Source organism: Galleria mellonella, unplaced genomic scaffold (genome assembly GCF_026898425.1).
Source record: "Galleria mellonella isolate WM207_F2 unplaced genomic scaffold, CSIRO_AGI_GalMel_v1 utg800, whole genome shotgun sequence".
Taxonomy (NCBI): Eukaryota; Metazoa; Arthropoda; class Insecta; order Lepidoptera; family Pyralidae; genus Galleria; species Galleria mellonella.
In genome coordinates this window covers 906,819-929,867 of record NW_026442158.1, presented here as the reverse complement: position 1 = coordinate 929,867, position 23,049 = coordinate 906,819, and the positions used below count along the sequence as shown (strand labels likewise).

The 23,049-nt window shown below is 30.0% G+C and overlaps 1 protein-coding gene across 3 annotated transcripts in view; it reads right to left on the bottom strand.

Moving 5' to 3' along the window:
* LOC113518505 (uncharacterized) overlaps positions 1-23,049 on the bottom strand; it is a 264,190-nt gene that overhangs the window by 72,947 nt on the left and 168,194 nt on the right. For all 3 annotated transcript variants that reach the window (XR_008253664.1, XM_052901800.1, XM_052901801.1), the window contains one exon: positions 13,360-13,517. Coding sequence is in view for 2 of the 3 variants with exons in the window: in XM_052901800.1 (XP_052757760.1) it covers positions 13,360-13,517 (158 nt within the window). In the remaining variant the exon portion in view is untranslated. The remainder of the gene's footprint in view (positions 1-13,359; positions 13,518-23,049) is intronic.

Here is a 23,049-nt window from a genome sequence, read left to right as displayed (position 1 = left end):
ATTAAGCAATATGTCACAACACTACAATACATTGTATTCTCACTTTGCAGCCACACAGAGACGAACATTGTGAGTAATATATAATAAAGGATATATATATATATATCGAAGAAATTATAATCTGTTCAGAAATTGCGAAATACGCACACGCGCGCACACACACACACCCATTTATATACCCTCGCACGCACACATATACAGGTAAATTTAGATCCTCCTTTCGGAAGTAATTTAAAAATAAAACTTATTTGTAGGCGAAAACAGTGAACCAAAAATATCTCTTGCATAACATCTGCGACAAATTCATTGACACTGACCAACGAGATCTTACAAAAGCCTACCTCAATGCCGCCCTACTTTCCAACACTATCTGTAGATACAATTATATGGACAATGCAACAAACACACTTACCATTATATCATACAATATGTCACATTATTTCATGCTGTTCAAATACGAAACTGGTTTTTAATGAGTATGGTATAGAATTCATATTAGAATGAAATTATAATGGAGGCAGTAGACAAAATGTGGTTAATAGACTAAGACAATAGCTAATAGATAATCTAGAGGTTTGATTTTGGAGCAACTTGCGATATGAATGATGTTATTGAAATTTCGCTGTTCATGGTTCAAGTTAATGTTTAAATTGGTTTGTCAAAGTTAATAATCAGGATATAAATCGTAGGCGCCATGGTTTCGGTAGCGGCCATTAGCAGGACAATTACGAAACAAGATGTGGGAGTCGAATCTACAATCTAGATTAGTTGCAACAATGAAATTAATATTTTAAAATAGAACAAGATAATGTAGAGCACTTTTACTAAGTATATAAAACAAAATTTTGAGATTTTGACTATGCTTTTTCTGTCATTTAATTTCATAGATGCTATCATGGGTTACTTTGGTGTAGCTCTTACGATAAATACATAGATTATTTATTTATTTTTAACATGAAAAGTAAGTTTTATTTAGATACTAGAAACAACATGTTAACAACAATGAAACTAGTTATAAATTTTCACCAAGAGACACAGTATACAAATTTGACAGTACTTACGTTAGAAAAATAACCCAAAAAATTGGAACATTTACACATATGAAGCGAACATGCGTATTACAATACAGTAGTGTACCTTATATAAAATGAATGTGCCAACATAAAACAGATAATTCTTAGTAAAAAAAATGCCTATTCATTAAATACCTCGGTGTAGACATTTTGTATTTAACTATGTATATTACTTAACTGAATAATGAAGTTGTTGACTTGACACATGCAGTATTAATAGATCAAAATGCTACAAATCCTTATAATCCTTAAAATGTTAGAAAAGAACAATAAAGAAAGAAAACACGAATTATCAAAGAGTAAGAGATGAAAGATGTAAGGGCACAGACCTTACCTTGCTGTTTCCATATCTCGTAAGAAACCAGATGTTAAAGCGATGAGTAAATAATAAAAATATTTACCTCATAATTACTACTATTATATAATTATACTATTATATAGTAATATCAGTACCGGTTTACATTGTATTAGTTATTGACTCCAAATTAGAAATAGGTCAGTACCTATTGACTGCTGTCGTACTACAACTGTCGTGTTAATTGATCTCAAATTAGTATGATCAACGTTAACTCCAAAATTATTTTCGAAGTAAATTTTTTGTGGAACAAATTTCTACTTGTTACAAAATTCGATTGCAACAAGTGTGGATAAATACACGGTTTCGCGTTTCGAGATTTTCATTCTAATATATATATCGTTATATTATAACTAATATTACTGCTTTGCTGAGCAAATAATTTAACTTTTAGACTTGCTAGTCTAACTTTATAGTTTATAGTCGAATTGTTCAGATAATTTGGGTAAATTTATTAAAGTATACCCAAATGATTGTGTTAATTCATATTGCAAAATTTTTTTTTATTATTATGTCCTCAATGCCTACATTGACTAGTGTCATAATCATCTTCCTATCTTTATCTCAATCATTATTTGGCATAATATGTTTTTCTCTTTTATTGAAATTGACTTCTATAACTGATCCAATGTAAATTTACCATTATAATAAACTTTTGAATGTTGCATTTACTAAAATAGTACATTTGCAACATCAATTGTATGTAAATTTTTAATGTTATGTTTTGTTGTGGCTTTTGCAAATAAAGTTCATAGTGTTTAAGTGTCAAGGTTTTTGTTAATATTTTTCTCATCACGATGCGTTAAAAAAATATAAGTCGGTCATGTGAATGTTACGAGATTTGTACTTATCGACTTGTTACTGGTATTTTTTCTGTATCCTTATATAGACAAGTAACATCTTGGCCAGTCGCAGTTAATCGATAGCAAAATATATACTGTATGTATTATATACATATATTTGTGAGCTTTTAACTGCGACATCGTCCTCATGACCTGGATATGTTTCTTGATCAGGATATAAAGTAATCTGTCCTTATCTATCTCGCATAGTACGTGTATACCAATTTTTGTAATGATTTTTTAAGCTGTTAAAAACTTAAGAAGTAACAAACGAACAAACTCTCTTCCACATTTAAAATATGTATTAGAAAAGAAATTAAATAAAATATGACCTGTCCAAAGTCCATTTACATGGGAAATAAGTTTACTTGTTTGCACCACACAGATGTTTGGAGACAAATAGTATAAAGCATGTTTTAGCAATTAACATACGATACCTTGGGGATAGGATTTAACTTACCAGAGGGAGACTTTGTACAAAAGTCGATTGCTTAGGTACCTCTGTCCCAGTAGTGTTCCAACCGTGTAGCAGTTGTGTTTGCATGGCTGTGTTTCGGTTTGAAGGGTGGGATATGACGTGAATTTACTGGGTACAGAGGAATAACATCTGAATCCTCAGGAATGGCAACGCATGGGGGGTATCATGGGCGAAACAGTATACTTTGTTATGTCCATGGTACTGCTCATGTCTATAGGCGACGGTTACCACTTTCCATCAGGTGGGCTGTCAGCTTGTTTGCCATTCTAAGTTGTATAAAAAAAACTTTCTTACTAAAAGATTTCATAGAACTTTAAAAGATTCTTGAGAGTCCTGCGTGTGAAATGTAACGGGAGCTGAATAAATAAAATATTTAATCAGTTGATTTTTTAATTTGAAATAAACATTAGATCAGTTACATCGAAATGGCTTAAAGTTTTTCCCACAATATGCATTACAAACTTGTTATGGTTGTCGTATATTCGTTGATAAAGCGTTGCGTTCATTTTAAGCATATTAAATAAAATTAAGTGTCTTGTAATGGCTCTAAACAATTAGCAGTTATTGTTGAACTTTCTCATACTGATGTAATGTGGTAGAAAATCAAGATTCAAGATTTTTATTTGTGAAGCATGCATATAAATACATAGTATATTGATTGTTTTAGTTTAGTTTAACTTTGTCATAACTATTGACATATCACAATTAGATACAGGATTTTATTCTTAAAAATTGTGTGTTATTCACATCAAATAAGAATACAAGTATTATTTTTTTTATCTGTGCTATTATTATAATATTTTTATGGATAAATCATTTAATTAAATTGACATCAAAATCGAATGATAATCTTAAAAAAAATTATAATTAACTGAATATTATGAATAAAAAGTTGTAAAGTTGTAAAGCGTATTGGAAAAATTGTTTTTGTTTATGTAACTTGGAATGGCATATAATCTAATGACCTACATGATGAAAAGTGGTAACCGTCTCCTATAAATATAAACAGTTCTATGGGTATCACAGAATACACTGTAAACCCCATGACCTTACCCCATTCTTTACCCTAGGTCATTGATGTGTATATTCGTATTTTATCGACCGTTTTCTGAGAATTGTACAATTGGGAAATTTATTATTAAAATATCGTGATACAAAATTTTTCACAGTGAAATAGAAACGTGATTTGTAAAATTTGCCTCCAAATCAACATAAAGAAAACAATACATAATCTCAGTACAGAGACTTGCCCGTCATACTACCGTATTACGCTTTAATTCCACAAAAACCAAGGTTGCCTGCAACGACCTATTGTGCGTAGACAGACTACTGGTGGTGGCACACGGTGCACAAACTAACAAAGCCAAAGATATCGATAAGAATACAATAAACAATAACATTCAGCTATTGCTGTTGCAACATGTGTACGACCGTGGTCACAGTACCATTTACACGGCACGATTTAATTATGATGTGTGAATATCTTATAATTACAAAAGAGATAAAGTCACAAATATAAATGGATATTATAGCTTACATGTATTATTTATTATATTTATTAAATAGAGGGCACCATACCTTTTGTTTAATACTCTGGTATATATTTGTTAAGTATTTTATGCAATTTGTAATTGGAAACAAATCGATGGCCTATATCATGGAAAGTGGTAACCATCGCCAGTATACAGTCCTATGAATGACACAGAATACACTGTGATGCCTTTGGTATCCCTCATGCTTTCCATACCCTGTAATTTCACTACCATATTTATTTATTTATTAAATTTTAATACACCAAGACAGTGTAAATGGCGGACTTAACACCATATGGCGTTATCTACCAATCGACTCTAGATAGGAATAAACAGAAAATGTAATTGACGGTGCAATGTAATAAATAATATTAAATTAAAACAGTAATGAAAACATATCCTATAATTCCATGTAAATTTCAAATCAAGACGGTTTGTCTGATGGATGAATTTTTAAAAACCCTTTTTCAAGACTTACTTATGTCACCTAACAATTATTCTGGAAAATACTAACGGTATTCCTATAATAAATAAACGTGAAAGATTGTAAAGTACGGTTTTTTTTTAAACTAGCCTTTAATTTTTTTTTAATGGATGATAATGGAATGGAAACCCCTCCCGCGCTATCGGTATACACCGGTGGGGCACCAATGAAGGGTGATAGGTGAGGATGAAGTAGGTCAGTTAGCCCATCGTGACGATTTCAACAAGAATTGTTCGCGATGGTTTCCAGGGGGAACCACGTGAAGGTCGACCTAATAAGGCATATTGCTAACTATGGGGCTGTCAAACTCCATTGCTAACAATCCCTTTCCCCCCAGTATCCTTTAATTAACATTTTATAATAGCGATCTGTTGTATGTAATTGAAGTTGAGAAACAGCCAATTTATACTCACGACTGTAATCTGAATAGGTTAATCAAAATATGTTAAAAATAATATAAATTTTATAAAATATATATTATCTTATTATTATTAAATGATTTTTTATTTAAACTCTAACTTACGATGCTAGATCGTAACATGTAAAGTCTCACGATTCGTACCGAAAGCAAATGTCGCGTGGGCCGATTTGCATCAGCCTAAACCGAGCATTATCGACGGGGCTTGCCGGCAAATTAGGCCAAACTGAACAGCTGTATGCACTGTGATTCATAGTTTTACTATTAAGACAATAAAGTCGTTAAATTACTACAGCAAAATAGCAGCAAATTACTATAGCAGTTTATTGAAGTACTGTTAGAAATTTATCTAGATTATTTCGCCTTTTATTTCTCAGTCTTTAAGCTTATAGTATAAAATATTAGGCAAAGATCTGTCAAAGGACACAAATCAGCACACTTATAATCGTATCAATTTATTCGAGAGAAAGATTATGTTCAAATTGACCTAATCTAGAATTATTTCATTACATCATTTACGCGAAATCATGTATTTTCTTTTTACGCAACAATTATCATTAAATAGTTTAAAATCGATTGTAATATTTATGTAGAAAGTAATAAAGGGGAAAAGGAAGATAGAGAGAAGAAAGTAAGAAGAAAAAAGTTATAAATAATAAATAATGAGTAATAAATTATACAGAAAATACATACCTATTGTAGAAGAATTTTAGTAATTGAATAAGGTTGTTTTAAAACTTATAAACTATTTTTATAAAGTAAAAAAAGTTGCTCTCTTCTCTTCTACTTGTTGTAGGTACCCAACAGGATCCATAATTAGACTTGTTTAGATTATCAACCACATCATGGAATGTAATAGGTAAATAAATAAATAAAAGAGAAAGGGTGAGATATGGCAGTGAATATACAAGGTACAGAGGAATTACACCTAAGTCCTCAGGAATGGTAACGCATAGGGGGTATCATGAGCGAAACAGTATACTCTGTCATGTACATGATACTGCTTATGTCTATAGGCGACGGTTACTACTTTTATCAGGTGGCCCGTCAGCTTGTTTGCCATTCTGTTGCATAAAAAATGAAGGCATACAAGTGACATATATACCTAATTATTTTAAGTGCCTGAAACTGGACAATTGGAAAAGATAAAAGTAGAAAGCAAGAGATAATAGCCTTATTACTAATCCATTTACCAATTCATATAGTTGTGCAAATTTGTAAGATTATAGACATTTATGTTGTTTTGAAATAGCTATTTTCGGTACTTCACTCCAAAAAACATAAGTTCCAATTATAATTTTATAATTTTATTTCAGTTGAATGTATAAAAAAAGTGCACGTTGGCGGGATTGGGCTGTGACAAGTTTAGCATTGTACCGACAACTCACATGACTGACAAAATGTCAAGTAACTGATATGTATCAATCAAATTATAAATACCAATACACTCTATAACCTTGAGGATCAAGTACCATTGTGATCTAAGAGCGACTGAGACCTACATGTATAAATTATTCATGCAATTCACAGTTTAAATACAAGTGTCGTGCTCACTTACTGAAGTGTTTGCGTAGGCAAATATATAGAGACAATCGAATTTTTTTATACTAATGGGAATGACAAATAAACGGAAGGTGATTACTGCTGTCTACGGACAAACAACGCTATGAACATTGCAGAATATACCTTGTCACCCATAATGTTTTTTGACAGAATAGCAAATTAATACCTTCCGATGGTTGCAGGTTCAAATCTCGCATAATATGTAGATATATTTGTACATTATATGACAGTTATGGGCTGATACGATGATGATGATGATATAACTTGTATGTTTGTTATTGATATGTTTTCTACCTATTATAATAAATGTGATAATAGGTATTTAGTTGAAATAAAATAAAAATAAAATAATAATAGAAATGAAATAAATACGAATATGTCAATCAGTTATGTAATGTAATATTTATTTATTTATTAAATATGACAAATATGAGAACAATCGACTGCATACTTTATGATTTGATTTTTTTCGAACCTACGAACAAACTTTCACATTTATAAAATTATAGTAAACAAAGACTGAAAAGATTATTAACATTTATATATCTGTAACAAAAATATTTATTACTATAAGTATTTTTTACCCGTAAAACAGGAATAGATAGCCTATAACTGTCTCTATCCTACATAATAGATATGTGTATACAAAATTTCATAGTGACTGGTTAAGCCGTTAAGGCACTAAAAGAAGACAAAAAAATAGTTTAAATTCGAAAAAATCTTAAATATCTGGAATCGACTGTACTATTTTTCACATCACTAGCACATATGTTTTATGGTCTTTCTATGCCATTATATATATCTAGCCCATTTTTGCTTTAAACACACCGACCATTCTCTATAGTAAATAGAACGATTGTTCCTTAAAAAGCGGCATTGATTTTATTTATAGCGAACTTTTTCACCATTTCCCCGTGTTCTTGTGACAAGCGACCAATTCGATGTCTATTCAAAGATATTTGTATATAAGACGAGGTATTAAGCGGCGCGCCTTTGTAACTTATTTACTATACAATATTATTCGAGACTCTTTTACCGCAAACCTCTTCATAGGGTCTTAAATAAAATGCAACCATTTTATAACAGACTATGCAAAAGTTTTCTCTGTACTGAATTATAAATTTGTTATATTATTTGAGACTCTTGTGTTAAAGTTCCTCATAGTCATTAAAATAAAATTCTATGAGTTCTTTAATATACTATAAAGATTTTTTTTATAAATTAAATTTTGAATTTGTTATATTTGTGACTCTTTTACTTTCTACTCTGAGTATCTGACTTTCTACTCTAACTTTTTCATGATATCTCAAATAAAATTCATAATTTTTAAATATAGAATTATCAATTAAATGTAACTATCTATCTACGAGTATATATAATCTTCGATAATCAAATAATTCTAAATTTGACTATATTTTTGTGTACATATTAATATAATTATTTTGCATCAGTTATTTTTATAAGTAAAATAAAGTAATTACAAATATTTTTCATTTCATTTACACAATAAATTACGGATACAAAATAAAATATCTAATAATATAATAATATATAATAATCTTTAAAATGTAGCTAAACGTATTCGCAATGGACATTCATTTAAAATAAATTTAAACTGTAAGAGCGCCTCAGTCTCACTTCCTACACGATAAATCCAATTAATTCGCTTAAAATTAAACTAGGAGCCAGCTATTCCGCTATCAGACGTCTCACGAACAAGTCCTAATTATAGAATGTCCGATCTTTATTGTTTGTTAGGCTCGGCGTACATTAGATCTGCATTGCACTAATTAAATACCCCCGGGTTGGTTACCCATTAGAATGATTTTGGTGTGCGCATCAGATACGAGAGGGCGACACTTCCTTGGTAATGTACAGTCTAAGTGAAAAGACTGGATTATATTTGTTAATAGGGAAGTGTTGGATTTATTTTTATTATTAGAATTGATTTAATTGATATTGTAGAAAATATAAGCGTTATATTACTTTCTAATATTATAAGAAATATTAATAAAAATTTATATTTAAACATGGAATGTTTATATTCGACTGAATATAGATTTTTACGAAATTATAGATAAAGCATATTTTGTATTAACAAATTGGATATATTTTATAGTAATTTAATTTCCATTGTTTCTGCCTACCCTAATGGGAGACAGGCGTGACAGATATGTATGTATGTATGTGTGTAATTTATAAGGGTAAATTCGCAAGTAACATTTGGATTTCAATGTTTAATTAGATGAATACATTGAATACTTCAGTACATTAATTATTATTATATATATACTATATGCTAATCTAGGGAATACACAAGAATAAAAAAAAAAAGAAATAAACAGCCAAGAGAATGAAGCTGTGAACACATTTAAATTTCTTTCGTACATTTTTTTTAATTGAAAAATAATATAAAAAATAATAATAAAATAAACATTATCGTGAACGAAAGTCTCATGTTGTCATCTCGTGATGATTTATAGCTGAGCTGCGCGAGCGCATTGGCTTCCGTGTCATTATAAGACGCGATACGAAGGCACCACGTCGCTCGCCGATCACATCGGCACGCGCCTTGCCTATTGTCCGATCACACCATGTTTGTTTACTCCTAATAGGAATAAACTTATTCGTTTATAGAAAATGTTAACTTTATTTTTTGGTATTTTGTTCCTGGGTGGTACAAAAGTTTTTAACAGCGTTAGCAATCATTCATGATTTAACTAGGCAGAGTTAAATGTCTATTTACAAGCAAATTACTTAGGCATTTTCATATTTAAGTGTATGCTTTTTTTATTCCCATATTTATGAAATCTAAAACCTTTTTAAACTGTTTTGTCATTTTCTTTTTAATCGGGAATGTAGCACAAAAGAAAGAGACAAAACTGTTCAGTAGTTAAAATAGGTTTATAAAATGTTTGACTTTTTTTATGAATAAGAATGTAAAAGTATTATATTCTATTTCATTTCTGAATTAATTCACTTTTTCCTGCACGCATATCAATTTCTTTAATTAACATTGTAGTTTTAAATGTCTATCTTTATTTACAAGTATAGAAGTTTTGTTTTCTACGATGACGTCTATGTACTTTAAGTTACTTTCTCAAACAGATGTTAAAATTTGATTAACACATAACACAATTGATTACGGTTCATTCTCATAACATGGTCAGTTTCGCTATATTCTATTCTCTTATTAACTTTACTTCTTTGTAATATAGCATTACTTTCTACCTCAAAGTACAATTCCATTTCAATGGTCTATTAAATTAATAAAATACAATAATTTTTCATCATTGCTTAGTTTCTTTTTTAATACCAATGGTTATATAACAACTCGGTGCTCAATAGCTCAATAAAAGAACATTCAAACGATAATATAGATGCTCTTTTGTTTATCGCTTTTCTTGTTTAACGTTATTACCAAAATATATTTGTCCTCGTCATAATAAGGATAGGTAAATTTATCTCAGTTGCTTAAACTGCGGATAATTAAAGACGAATAATTTCGTTTTTGGAAGTTAACAGTAAACTTTGTTATCACTTGATATTTTTTTAGTGAAATTAAATAAATTAATTTAAAGTTTTCTATCAGTCAACCTAGAACCATAAATTGTAGAAATATTATTTGATAATAATTATTTATGTTTATATTTTACTAGCTACTCGTCCCATCTTCGCACAGTTTTTTTTAATTCAAATACAGCTCATGTTACTAGCTGGTGCATCTTCATGCATGTGAAAGTATTTTTAAAACCAATTAAGTATATTTTTGAGTTTATCCATTACAAACAAAAACTTTTCTCTTTACAATATTAGTTTAGATCCAACGACAAGCTGACCGTTGTTACCAACATTAAGTAACATACCATAATTAAATCAGTTATCGGCGTATTCGCACGCACAGTTGCTTAATGTTGCGCTAACAGTTAACAGTTCGTCAAGACGTAAGCACTTTCACTATCACACGTGTTGGCACGAATTAAGATCTAGATAATGTTGATATTCACTATTAAAACAGGTGAAACTGCCGTTACGCCGTTGCGACCTTGCTCGGGGCATGCTCCGCTGATCTTGTACTGATAACACTAAAGCGAAGAATAAATGCTGAATTCAGTCATAAACTGAAAATGTGAATCGGTTTATCTTTTATAAAAGAAAAGAAGAAGGAATGCTATTATATATAAAATAAAATATAAATTAAGTAAGTAATTTTTGTGTGTATATCATTAGATTTGAAATGTCATTAATGTTTGCCTGAACTAACCCAATTTCTTACTTGACAACAAATACATCCTTCACTGATTGAGAAGAATGCTCTAAATATGATTCATTAGCTAATTGTCAATCTTCACCAAGATCATACATTACCTTTCTAACAACGGGTGCAATGAGATGAGATTATTTTTAGCTTTTCACGAGTAACAAACTAAGCTCTAGAAATCTATTCTCTACACTAAAAACAGATAATGAAGTATCGAGCGATATGAAATATCTTTTTTACTACTAACGTAACATTTTGAATAAAAGAGACATCACAGGAGTTTTCTGACACACTCTGAATTTGAACTACAAATCATATTTTAAATTCACAAACAGAACTTATAGCGACGCAATTACAGGTAAATAGTATCAACATACCTAATTTTGATTGCAAAATATGTGTAAATAATGCAAAGTTTAATTGAATATAAACCTCCATAATAATGCCATTAAATTGTTTTACTGAATCAATCAATCGATCAACAGTTGCTTGACATCTAACAACACCTAATTCAATAAAATATCAATCAATTTATTTATATATATGTATCATTAGGCTAAGTTCTATTATAATAAACTTAATTTTTATAACAATTAAGGAGTGCCTTAGTTCATCGACAAGCTCATGTGATTTTAAGTATCATGAACGTGACTATAGCAGGTCTTAATGTAACGTAGGCAGAACAAATCTGGCTCACTCGTGATTTATATTTCACAATAGCAATTATAACGCCGGGGGCTATTGTGAAACGAGTTAAAACCGGTGGTGCTGTCTACGAGGTATAAGCAAAAGTAGTTAATATAGGCGACAACAGAACAAATGGATCAAATTAAGAGGTCTTTGATGAATTTACAACACAAAACGAGGTCGATGTAACTGAACGAGAATTCATTACAACAGTTGAGAGTAATTTTAAAAAGACAAGGATTGATTGTATACATGTTGTACGTGAACAGGAGATAAATTTGTTAGTAGTTAAAGCTATAAATGAGATAATAGAGCAAACTGGAGCAGCCACGTGCCGCAATAGGTTTAGTGAAATGTATCTAGTTTACTCATTGTAAGGACATACTGTATTGGATTTAGCAATATCGTTACATATTTGACAAATATTCTAACAGCTGTCCAATGAATAATGTTCTATTTAATATTAGTCCAGTAATTAACTAGACGTTTTTGATGAAGTAGATGATAATATACGAGAATAAGTTTATTAGGTTTTGAGACAATGGTATTGGTTTTTTATTTTGAGTTTGAGAATTATAAAGTATGTTATCCATTCCTTAAAACCAAAGGCTAATCATTAATAGGACCTCAAAAAACATTATTTTTTGGAAATTAATTTTAGATTACTAAAAAGTAAAAAAATACATTTAAATTATAAATTAAAATACATTTGGATACTAGAATTAAAAAAATAAGTTACATCAATTAACATATTGTATAGATATTTATACTACAGTATGTAATGTTTAATAAATTGTACCGAAAATCAAAGTAAGTATTATATTCAAATACTATAATAAACGCTCATTACCATGCTCAAATATGCTCAGTGGTATTATGTTGGAATGTTGAATACCTTCACCATAATCATAGAATGTTGCTGAAATGGTTTTGATTACTCCATCTGGGATTATTGGGAGATTAAAAAAGTCGATTCACTCGAATCGTAATATGGTTAATGCTGTATAATTCGTCGAGTTTAGTAGGCATCGCGGGGGGGGGGGGGAGCAATATTAAGGGCTTTCATACTTTATCTTACTAAAGTCAACGTCACAACGTCAGTGTGTTAACTTTGGAATTATTTTCAAAAATATTTTAATATTTATCTGTTTGATTATTTAAAAAGTGTTCTGTTAGAGAAATAATATGTTAATCATGTAGTAATATTCTTATTAAGTTGAAACTGAAAATTTTCCACTTTGATAGCAAAAAAGTATATGAAAAATTTCAAAGGATAATATGAAAGAACTACAAGGATTATAGTGGTAGATCTAGGTTTATGCAAAGTATTTTATGATTGACGTTTTAGTTCGCTATCAGAGCATTTTTTAAATAATCAATCAGAAACGTTAAAAACTGTTCAATATTTTTTTTAAATGTGACATTGCCATACTTTGGTAAGCAGAAGTATGATCACATATGACTCTAGTAGAAATGTTCGTAAAAATAGCGACCAATTGCCATTAATGAAAAGAAGAAAAAGAAGTATAAACGCTTTTAATGTACTAGTATGGGTTTATCTAAACGTTAAACGATATTAATCGTAATATGATTTACATAAAGCAGTTATTTTAACCCCCTAGTGTAAATATTTATTTTGTTTGTAATAAAAGCATTCTCAACTCACCTCATGCCGTCAAATCCGTCATCTGATCCGTTTATAGTTAACACCGGCGCACGCGCATATGCTTTCGCCACGCGTCTATTTTTTTCAAACACAATCACCTTCGCCCAAATTTCATCATCGATTTGTGTCCATTTGTCTAGCACTTCCTGTATGTGTTCCTGTGAGCAAAAAAAAAAAATCAAATAAGATCTTGTTTAAAGTACAAAACATGTTTATTGTAAAATTATAGGTTACATTAACTGTAAATACAAACAGGTAATGGATGAACAGATTTAAATAAAATTTGGTACACTTTGATAAACTATAATCTGAATTAGTTACAGGATAATTCCATTATATTACTAATATTATAAAGTAAAAGAGATTTATTTGTTAGTTTATAGCGCCTTAACGATTTAACCAATCTCTACAAAATGGTATACATATGCTATAGACTATGTTTTATCTGGATCTGTAAACATATTCTATCCACATGGACGAAGTCGCGGGGAAAAGCCAGTTTTATTAAAAATTAAGCAATTAAAGTAACGCGTTACAGCTAGCATACCTACCTATTATAAAATTGTGTTTTTGTTTTCACTAATAGTTACAAAACTAATTGTAAAATCAATGGCCTTGTCAAAAATCATAGTGTTTCTATTGTGAAGCATTACCAAAGTTTAAGATATTAATCCTAGTGTGGCAACAGTGTAGTAATAAGATGACACCGAGCCCTGCGCGGACGCAACTGTGTTCCGCTCTAGTAACCGCTTTGTTTGAATATAATGTTTAAGGATATTTAAATATCGTATTCGAACAAAGATACATAATCATTATAATTTTTTTATATGTATACTCGTAGATTTTTTTATAAGAATTGTTAACATTGTTCCTTTTTATATTTAAGTATTTTAAATTTTGCATACCTAATTATGGTGAAGTACTGTGGACTTATTATTATTATATTACCAATATTTATTGCAAATAAATATTCATTTATTCATTCATTTTATCATTCATTCAATCAAGATTTAATTAGTATTACAGTTATATTCATATTTCTTTTGTGGTTAAAAAATTAATAAAATAAATCTCAATATTGCTCGTTTTGTAATTTACAATTAAATTATTTAACTGTAAGGTTGTTTAATTAAATATTTTTGTACCTTACAATTAAATGATTTGGTCAAGTATATTAATACATAGATTACTTGATTGCAAATGAGTTTAAAAATTTCTATTTTGCATTATTTACTAGATAATAAAGATGTAAAGAAAAAGAACGCATCAAATTATATAGGGATTTAATGCTAATACGGTACGGTAGTAAAGTCTACAGATTAAAAAAAATAATCATCTAAACTAAATACTGGTTATACCGATATCGCGCTATAAAAAAAAATATGTACAGACAAACTGAGAACCACCTCTTTTTGGACGTCGCTTTAAAATAACAGGCTAATGTTTTCAGCAACAATTTACTAGAGGCATCGGCCTGTGTAAACACACCTCTGTTTTTGTCTACACGTAACGACAAACCGGCAATTTTGTTATACGTAGCCGTTCTAAATAGACCGTTACTTTTGACAAAAAGTTTTGAAATACATAACCGCACTTAGAAGTAATTTTGGTTGGCACATGCTCTTTTTGGTGCGCATAATGATGACAATTCAAAAAAGAGAAACTTAATTGTATCTTATAAATAGTGATACGTTCAATAATTTAACTTCATTATTTATATTTTTTTTTTTATTAATGATAGTTAGAAAGGCAAACAGGCCTTGACGGCCCACCTGTGTGATGGAAAGTGGTAACTGTCGCCTATAGACACGTACACCACCACAGACATAGCAAATATATTTTTAATGGGTAATAATAGCATGGTAACCCCGCCTGCGCTATTGGTATATACTAGCAGGACCAGTGATAGATGACTGATGAGGATGAAAGCAGATCAGTTAGCTCATCCTGACGAATTGGGGCTATTTGACTCGATTGCTAACAATCCCTTTCCCCCAGCAAAATATATTAATATAGTAATAATGGAATGGCAACCCCATCCTTGCTATCGGTATACACCGGCGGAGCACCAGTTAAGGATGATAGGTGAAGATGAAAGCAGGTCAGTTAGTCCATCCTGACAAATTCAACTAGAATTAGCCACGATGGTTTCCAGGGGAAACCACATGGAGGTCGACCTGACAGGGTATATTGCTAGCAATGGGCCTGTATAACTCCATTGCTAACAATCCCTTTCTCCCCAGCAAAATATATTGTAATGCCCATAGTATTCTTCACGCGTTTACCATACATATTTATATTATGACTAGTTTTTATTTTCGAATTCGTCCATATAACCGGGATAAAAAGTATCCTTTTACATTATTCTCCATTCCATACAGTAAGTACAAATATATCAAATGTTATGATCATTCCTTGGGTCATTAAAGTACCAAGAGGTGACAAAAAATAAATCAATTTTATATCTATAATATTAGTTCAACATAATATTAATAAGGATTACGTTGATTTTAATAGTAATTAAGTCATTAAAATGTTGTAAAATTTACAACTAAATAATGTTAAGTTTAAAACACCTCTTTTAATCAACGATTTGATTGGAGATAAGCCAAAAATCGTAATATCGAGTCAAATATTGATACCCATTATCAGTGCAAATATAATATTTATGTATATATCTTAATTATTTTAATCTGTTTTAGAAAGAGCAACAAAACAGCTGAAGTACGATATTTAAGACCATAACTTGATAGTAACTTGCTCATTAGCACTAACCCCAATGAGATAATGAATTCTATGAGAATCATATTACTCTAAGATACAAAAGCAAGAATGTACGTACCAATCGTTATAAATCGGTTAAACGACAAAGCATGACTGACTGTCCAAGGCGTTTGCGAATAAGTATAAAACTTGGCCTAATGAGCTCTATTGAGCACAAACATGGCATACCAATCGCAAATGAAGGTGGATTGTAATAGTACATGATTCGTTCGTACATTAGCGAAAGTATTTGTAGATGTTAAATTTATAAAGCAGGTCGTGTGGTCGATGGTGGTCATGATTAGGAATTGATACAGATGCATTCATGAGGAGAAAGCGTTTTGTTACATTAATTTGAATATTGTATTATTAAGTTTCTTTTTTAATGGAACAATAATGAGCTTATAACTGTCTGTGTTATTGAAATACACGGGTTGGGTACCATTTAGAGTTGATAAACGTTCCATTCCGTTTCCGGATTTGCTGGAAGAGAACTCTTTTAGAGTTAAGCTCGCCTTTGTTTATTATTAATTTATTATATAGATAGTAAATGTTATTAAAAGATTTATTAATAATTGTTTTAGGAGTACATTAACTTGCCTTTATTATATTTTTATGTATTATTGGTGTGTACAATAAAATAAAATAAAAAATAATTGGTGAGGATAAAGTCAGATTAGTTGACCCGTCGTGATAAATTCACCAGGAATTAACTATGGTTTCCTGAACGGACCATATAGAAGGCGAACTGATGGGGTATATTTCTAGTAATGGTGCCTATTATTAAGAATCTCTTCGCCTCTTGTAAGATTAAAAAACCGTTTCAAATTGATTTCTTGCAACTGTCTTTTTTGGACGTCTGAGACATAGTCTCCAACCCAGAAGCAAAGCTATGAATTTAAAGTTTTAGAAATACAATGTTAGAGAAGTAGTTGGAAAGATCGAATTAGCGATAAAAACGTTCTACATAAAGAAAGAAGATTGTACAATTATTAAAAACAGAGAAAAAAAATACGAGATTAAGAACGACATATTTTCTATCTTCACGCCATACGTGTAACATTTGATTCTTTATATTTACACTTATTGCTTTGTCCACTTTCGTAACTCGTTTTGTGTTTACACACCGGTTTTGGAAACTGTTAGCTTGATTGATTTGATAAGGTTGTTGATAGTTTTCATTAAGTACCTTAAGTTTATTTTAAAAAATTCTAAATATAATATTTTATGCAACTTGACAAATACGCTGATAGTTCACCTGATGGATAATATTATAATCTGTTCCATTTATTCATAAAAATATTAAAACTCTCATAAACCTATTTTAGCTATTGAACTGTTTTATCTCTTTCTTTTACGCTAACATCCCAATTTGAAAGAAAGTGATGAAATAGTGTAATAGTTAAAATAGGTTTTTAGGTTTCCGTTTTTATGAATAAGAGAGTGTAAATTTTAGAATTCGCAATCTCTGCATATTTGGTTCATAATACTCACACAGGGAAGTCTATTCTTAAGGAAATATACTTGTTTATATGTGATTAATAAAAAAAATAAAATAAAAAAATATACATAATTATATATTTTCGATTATTTAACTAATATAATAAACAAATTACTAGATGATGTCTACACATGGGAGATGTTTAAATAAAAAAAAAATATATGAAGGGTCTTATTAGACCAATAAATACCAACATAATTTTTAGAATTTTCGTCTATCTTTCTGCATATTTTTCTGATATCACGCAAAAACTATTGCACCAAATTGGGTGCAATTTTCATAGTTATGTTCCTAAAGATCTAATTTAAGACTGAAACGAAACATATATAAGGCATATTTTATCTTGTTACGCCATCTAGAAGTGGTATCTTCCAGTGTTTTTCAATCTTTTTCAAGACGTGACCCCCTTAGTATGTAAAAATATCTTGCGACCCCCTATCCTCCACGGTTTCGAATGTGTATGAATTTTATTATAGTACAATTATGAAATCTGTACAGTTATATTTATATGTACAGTTAGGTATCGATAAAATAAATAATACATAATAAAGTATCTAAAACAGACATGTAATCGATGTCTGTTATAGATACTTCATTATGTATTATTGATTGATTGATGTATTTACGGAACTGTTGATTTTTCACTGCTTGTAGAGGCTCGGGGACCCTCCAAGAGGTCGCGACCCATACTTTGAAAAAACACTAGTCTATTCCATTGGAATTCATACCTACGAAGTCTGGAATCAATGCTTACGATGTATCAGATAAAGAGCTGGTTATCATATGCATATATTATAGTATATTATCTCGAGAAGGCGGTATTTGGAACTTTTCTATATTACTAGAAATGCCTGGTAGTAATAATGTATAGAAATGTGTCGTGAGATCCCAGCATAGAATAGGCCACCCGTTCTATTTATCGTGAGTGTCGTAAGGGCCGACTAAGAGAGGGCTAGGGACGGGCAGCAGCGTCTCTCTTAAAACATCTTCATAAGCCTAACTACGGTTACCAATCCGCCTGTCAGGCGTGGTAACTACTTGCAAAACGCTCTTAGGAAGACGTTTATGTTCAGCTATGGGCAGCTAAAAGCTGGTATGATGATACTGCTAGATACGTGATGGAAAGTGTTTACCGTCACTTACAGACATGACTATTCATGGCTTGTGACTTCTTATTCACATAAAAAATGTAACACCGTAACATTTAATATATTTGTATTATTATGGGATAATAGAAACTAATTTAATTTCAATGGTAACTTAACAAGAAAAAGCTAACGTGATGATAGTTCATGGTGTTTTCTCTTTATTTATCTTTTTTATAAAAAAAAAAACGTATAAAATAAACAAAAAAGAACACCGTATCATTTAATATATTTACATTATTATAGTACAATAGAGACAAATTTAATTTAAAAACTAACTCAATTGGGGAAAAAAAATATGAATGATAAACAATTTAACGCATCGCCAAATTTATCAGCGAAAAGAAAAGTTCCCGAAGAAATTGAAAGTTAACATATTCGGTTCACCAAATTACTGCTAAATAACAGCAATCAAATTTACTTTCTTACGGAATGAAACCGAGAGTCGCCGGTGAGGAGGCGGAAAGTGGGAAAACGTCACGACGCTCGTGCTCTTGCTATATGGTACGCCGGTAATGGTGGAATGAACTTGTTTGTGGCGTACGGGATATTAGGTAATTGTGTTTTATGTTTTATTTACTTATATTCAAACCTGGTTTTTGCCAGCAACAAAATATTATGGATGATGAAGGGATAGGCAGTAGCGTTTTCCTTAAAATACCATCAAAGCCTACGATTTCCAACCCGATTTTGCCAAGTGAGGCAACTATTAGCAACATTACACTTGTGGGGGAGGTCCAGCAGTGGTTCAATAAAGGCTGATATAATAATTATATAAAAGGATTCTCTATGTTTTATAATGCAAAAAAACAATACTTTTTCATTAATACACTATGAAAGTAAATGCAGCCAAAACTGCCAGTATTTAGTTTTTAACAGATCTGTTTAATTTTATTTTTATAAAAAATAGCATTTATAATATAATCCACCATCTTGTGAATGTAGTTACTTTAAAAAAATATATATATATTATTGATTTTATCGTTATGCACTTTTCCAGTTCTTTTATTTGATACCTATATTAATGGAGTTGACTAAAAATACATACATCATTCGCCATTTTGTGGTGACGGCCATTTGTAAAGTATTACAATATTGAATATCGCATACGGTAAATGTCAAAAAGTTCGAAATCGGCTATCAAGAATTGACCTGGACGAACTAACATATATTGCAAATTAAATAAAAGCTTTCCTATATAACAAGTATTGCAAGTAAAAAAAAATGTGTCAATGTAAAAATACACTTTTATTACTTTGACACTGTTGCGCTGTCAGTATCAATTTAACCGCATTGATAGCTGGACACCCCTTCAGTGTAATTTAAATGCAGATCAAGTAGTGAAATATATTTTTGATTTACAAAACCAGTTCAATGCTAGTTTTTTTTTATTTACAACTTATAAACCAGTTTTATATTATATATATTGTGATTACGGTATGGACAGAATAGAGAAACTTTGATATTAAAAAAAAATGAATATGAGGGATCTATTGAAAGTCAATAGATACTAAAAATTTATCTGTTTGTATATTTATTCCGATATTACACAACAGCTAAGGCATTAAATTGGATGTAGTTTTCATAGTTGTATTCTTGATGGTCTAACTTAAAATTTGCTGTATGTTTTATTTTGATACGCCATCTGGTTGCCATCAAGTGAACTATATCATTGATTTTTCTAATTCTGAAATCCATGCATACGAAGTCGCGGGTATTTTTGAGTGTTATTAAAAATAGGAATAATTTTTATTTGAATAAATTTAATTATAAGCGTTTTATAATAGTAATATATTTTCATAATTTTACCTTACGTCAGTGTTCTACGAGTGAAACTAATATTTTTTTCCAATAGAAAAAATTATCAAAGAACAACAACAAAATTATTCTTAAAACAAAATTATTCTTCTAATAAATTATTCTTTGGATTTAAATTTAATGTAGATTTATTTTATTCGTATTCCCAAGTACACGATTATATAATCGATTTACATATCTAACTAAAAGGTATTTGAAAAATATTTTAATGAGGCTTAATTGAATCAAAAGTTGGTATTGACTCGGTGGCATATTAGGTTAGTTGAAACGAATCTTCAACTTAAAGAACTAACAAAAAAGGTAAACCGCCGAAGTGTGGTTGGCCTCGGGTCTTGGGTCATTCAGTATACTAACCTAGTAATTACATTGTATGTTTAAACATACAGGTTGAAATATAAGTAATTAATATATTTAAAAAGATTGTTCTAAGATAAATAATATATTAAATATTTTTTCCATAGAAATAGTTGAAATCACAGAAAAATTAGAGCCTCCTATACGAACACGACATGTCTAGATGTCAACACAATATAGGAAACTAACCAAATTTTTTATCGTTTTAGATACCTATTTTTATACACCATGAAATTGAAATAAAACAAAAATTAAAAAAGGAATTGTCTCCCAAATAAACTTGGAATAACTAGATGTGACATGATAGTACCTATGAAAATGCTTTTAAACTATTTTAATACTATCTATATCACACGGCTCCGACCGCGTGAATAAGTACATAAAGTGATCTATGTGCTAAGTTAGTTTGTAACCTACTTGTGTACTAAATTCCATTCAAATTCGTTTAATAGTTTATGCGTGAAAGAGTAACATACATCCATCCATCGTTACAAACTTTAGAATTTATTATATTAATAGGATTACTACATACACATACAAAAGTAAAATTTTGCTCTACGTGTAAACAAGTGTGTATTATTCTAAAACATTTGTCTTAGTATTTTACTGACATATAGTCTAATATTCGTAGACAATATATGTGTGCACTGAACCGAGGTTAACTGCTGCCGAATCAGATTATGCTTAGCAGGAAATAAAAAGTATATATATTCATAAATAAATTAATATTTGTAACATGTATATTATTATCATAATGCAATCAGACAGAAATGTTATTGAAGCGAAAAATAAGTATTGTAAAGCAATTTGAGTGCATTGAACCACTAATATTATAAATGTAAAATGTACTTTTTAATAATAGTTAAATGGTTGGTAGGATTTGATTGAAATTTTGCACTCTGGTAGAGTATAACTTAGATTAACACATGTGATACTTATTATTCTAATTTACGCTAACAACGCCGTGAAATTTAGTTTTCCTTGCAAGCTTCTATTTAGAGAGTTTTTCTGTGACGTTTTCAACAAATCTCGGTTGCTTTTTTTTATGAAGTTCTATAAAAATTGATTAAAGATACAATATTTAGACTAATGTACTTAATATAAATTATAGCGATGCTAAATATAACTCACGTGAAGGGAGCTTCATATGTTAACGAAGGACAACGTGTGACCTATGGAGAGGTATTAAAGGTTTATACTAGTTTCCTGCTGTTTTGTGAGGACAATTGTCTTTCAAGTCCATATATCTACATATACACTATTACATCTTTAGAATTTACAAGTGCGATAAATATATGCAAACCAAAAGTCTAAAAAAAACATTAACATGTGTTAATTTTTAAATAACAGTGTTCTGTGAAGAAAATAGAGAATTTTTCCCAATCAAGTACGAATCGAATACACAAAAGAAACAATTTTTTTTCTATACTAAATTGATAGATAGATGCGGAGTATTGACATCTATATGATACAATACTCCTTTAAAATAATGCTAATCATTTAAATTTCATATATATATATAATATTAGTTATAGTGTATAGTGTTTTTCCCCCTTTAAATTAAAATTTAGAAAAATCCTATCTAATCAAATGTTTCAGTCAAATGTTTTAAATTTCCGCTTTTTAGATTTAGTAGTTTTGGCTGTGTATTAATAGTCAGTCAGGATAAACAATTTTATAAGTGTAGATTTTTTTTATCGAATCCTGCATTAATTAACTTCCTAAATCCCTTTTAAATTAGGTATCCTTTAGGAAATCTATATTCATTTTTAGTTTTTATCTTAACTTTGGTACCTGGGCTTTGCCTTGTTTTTATTTTAGGACATTGCCCTAACTTTTATCCTCCATTAGCATTAGTTTGGGATGCAATAAAACGCCCTAAAATCTTTAAATGTGTACCAAATTCGATGTAAATAAATAGCCCTGAATCTTTGATAAATAGTTGGTATTTTTATATAAACTCTGAACGATGTATTCATTATCAGCTTATTATTTTAAAATCCTATAATGACAGAATTTCGGATTAATTTGATTTGTCGATAGACCATCATCAGGTCAAATTTAAATCACTTAGAAGTAGTTCACATCTATTGACTCCATACAATATAC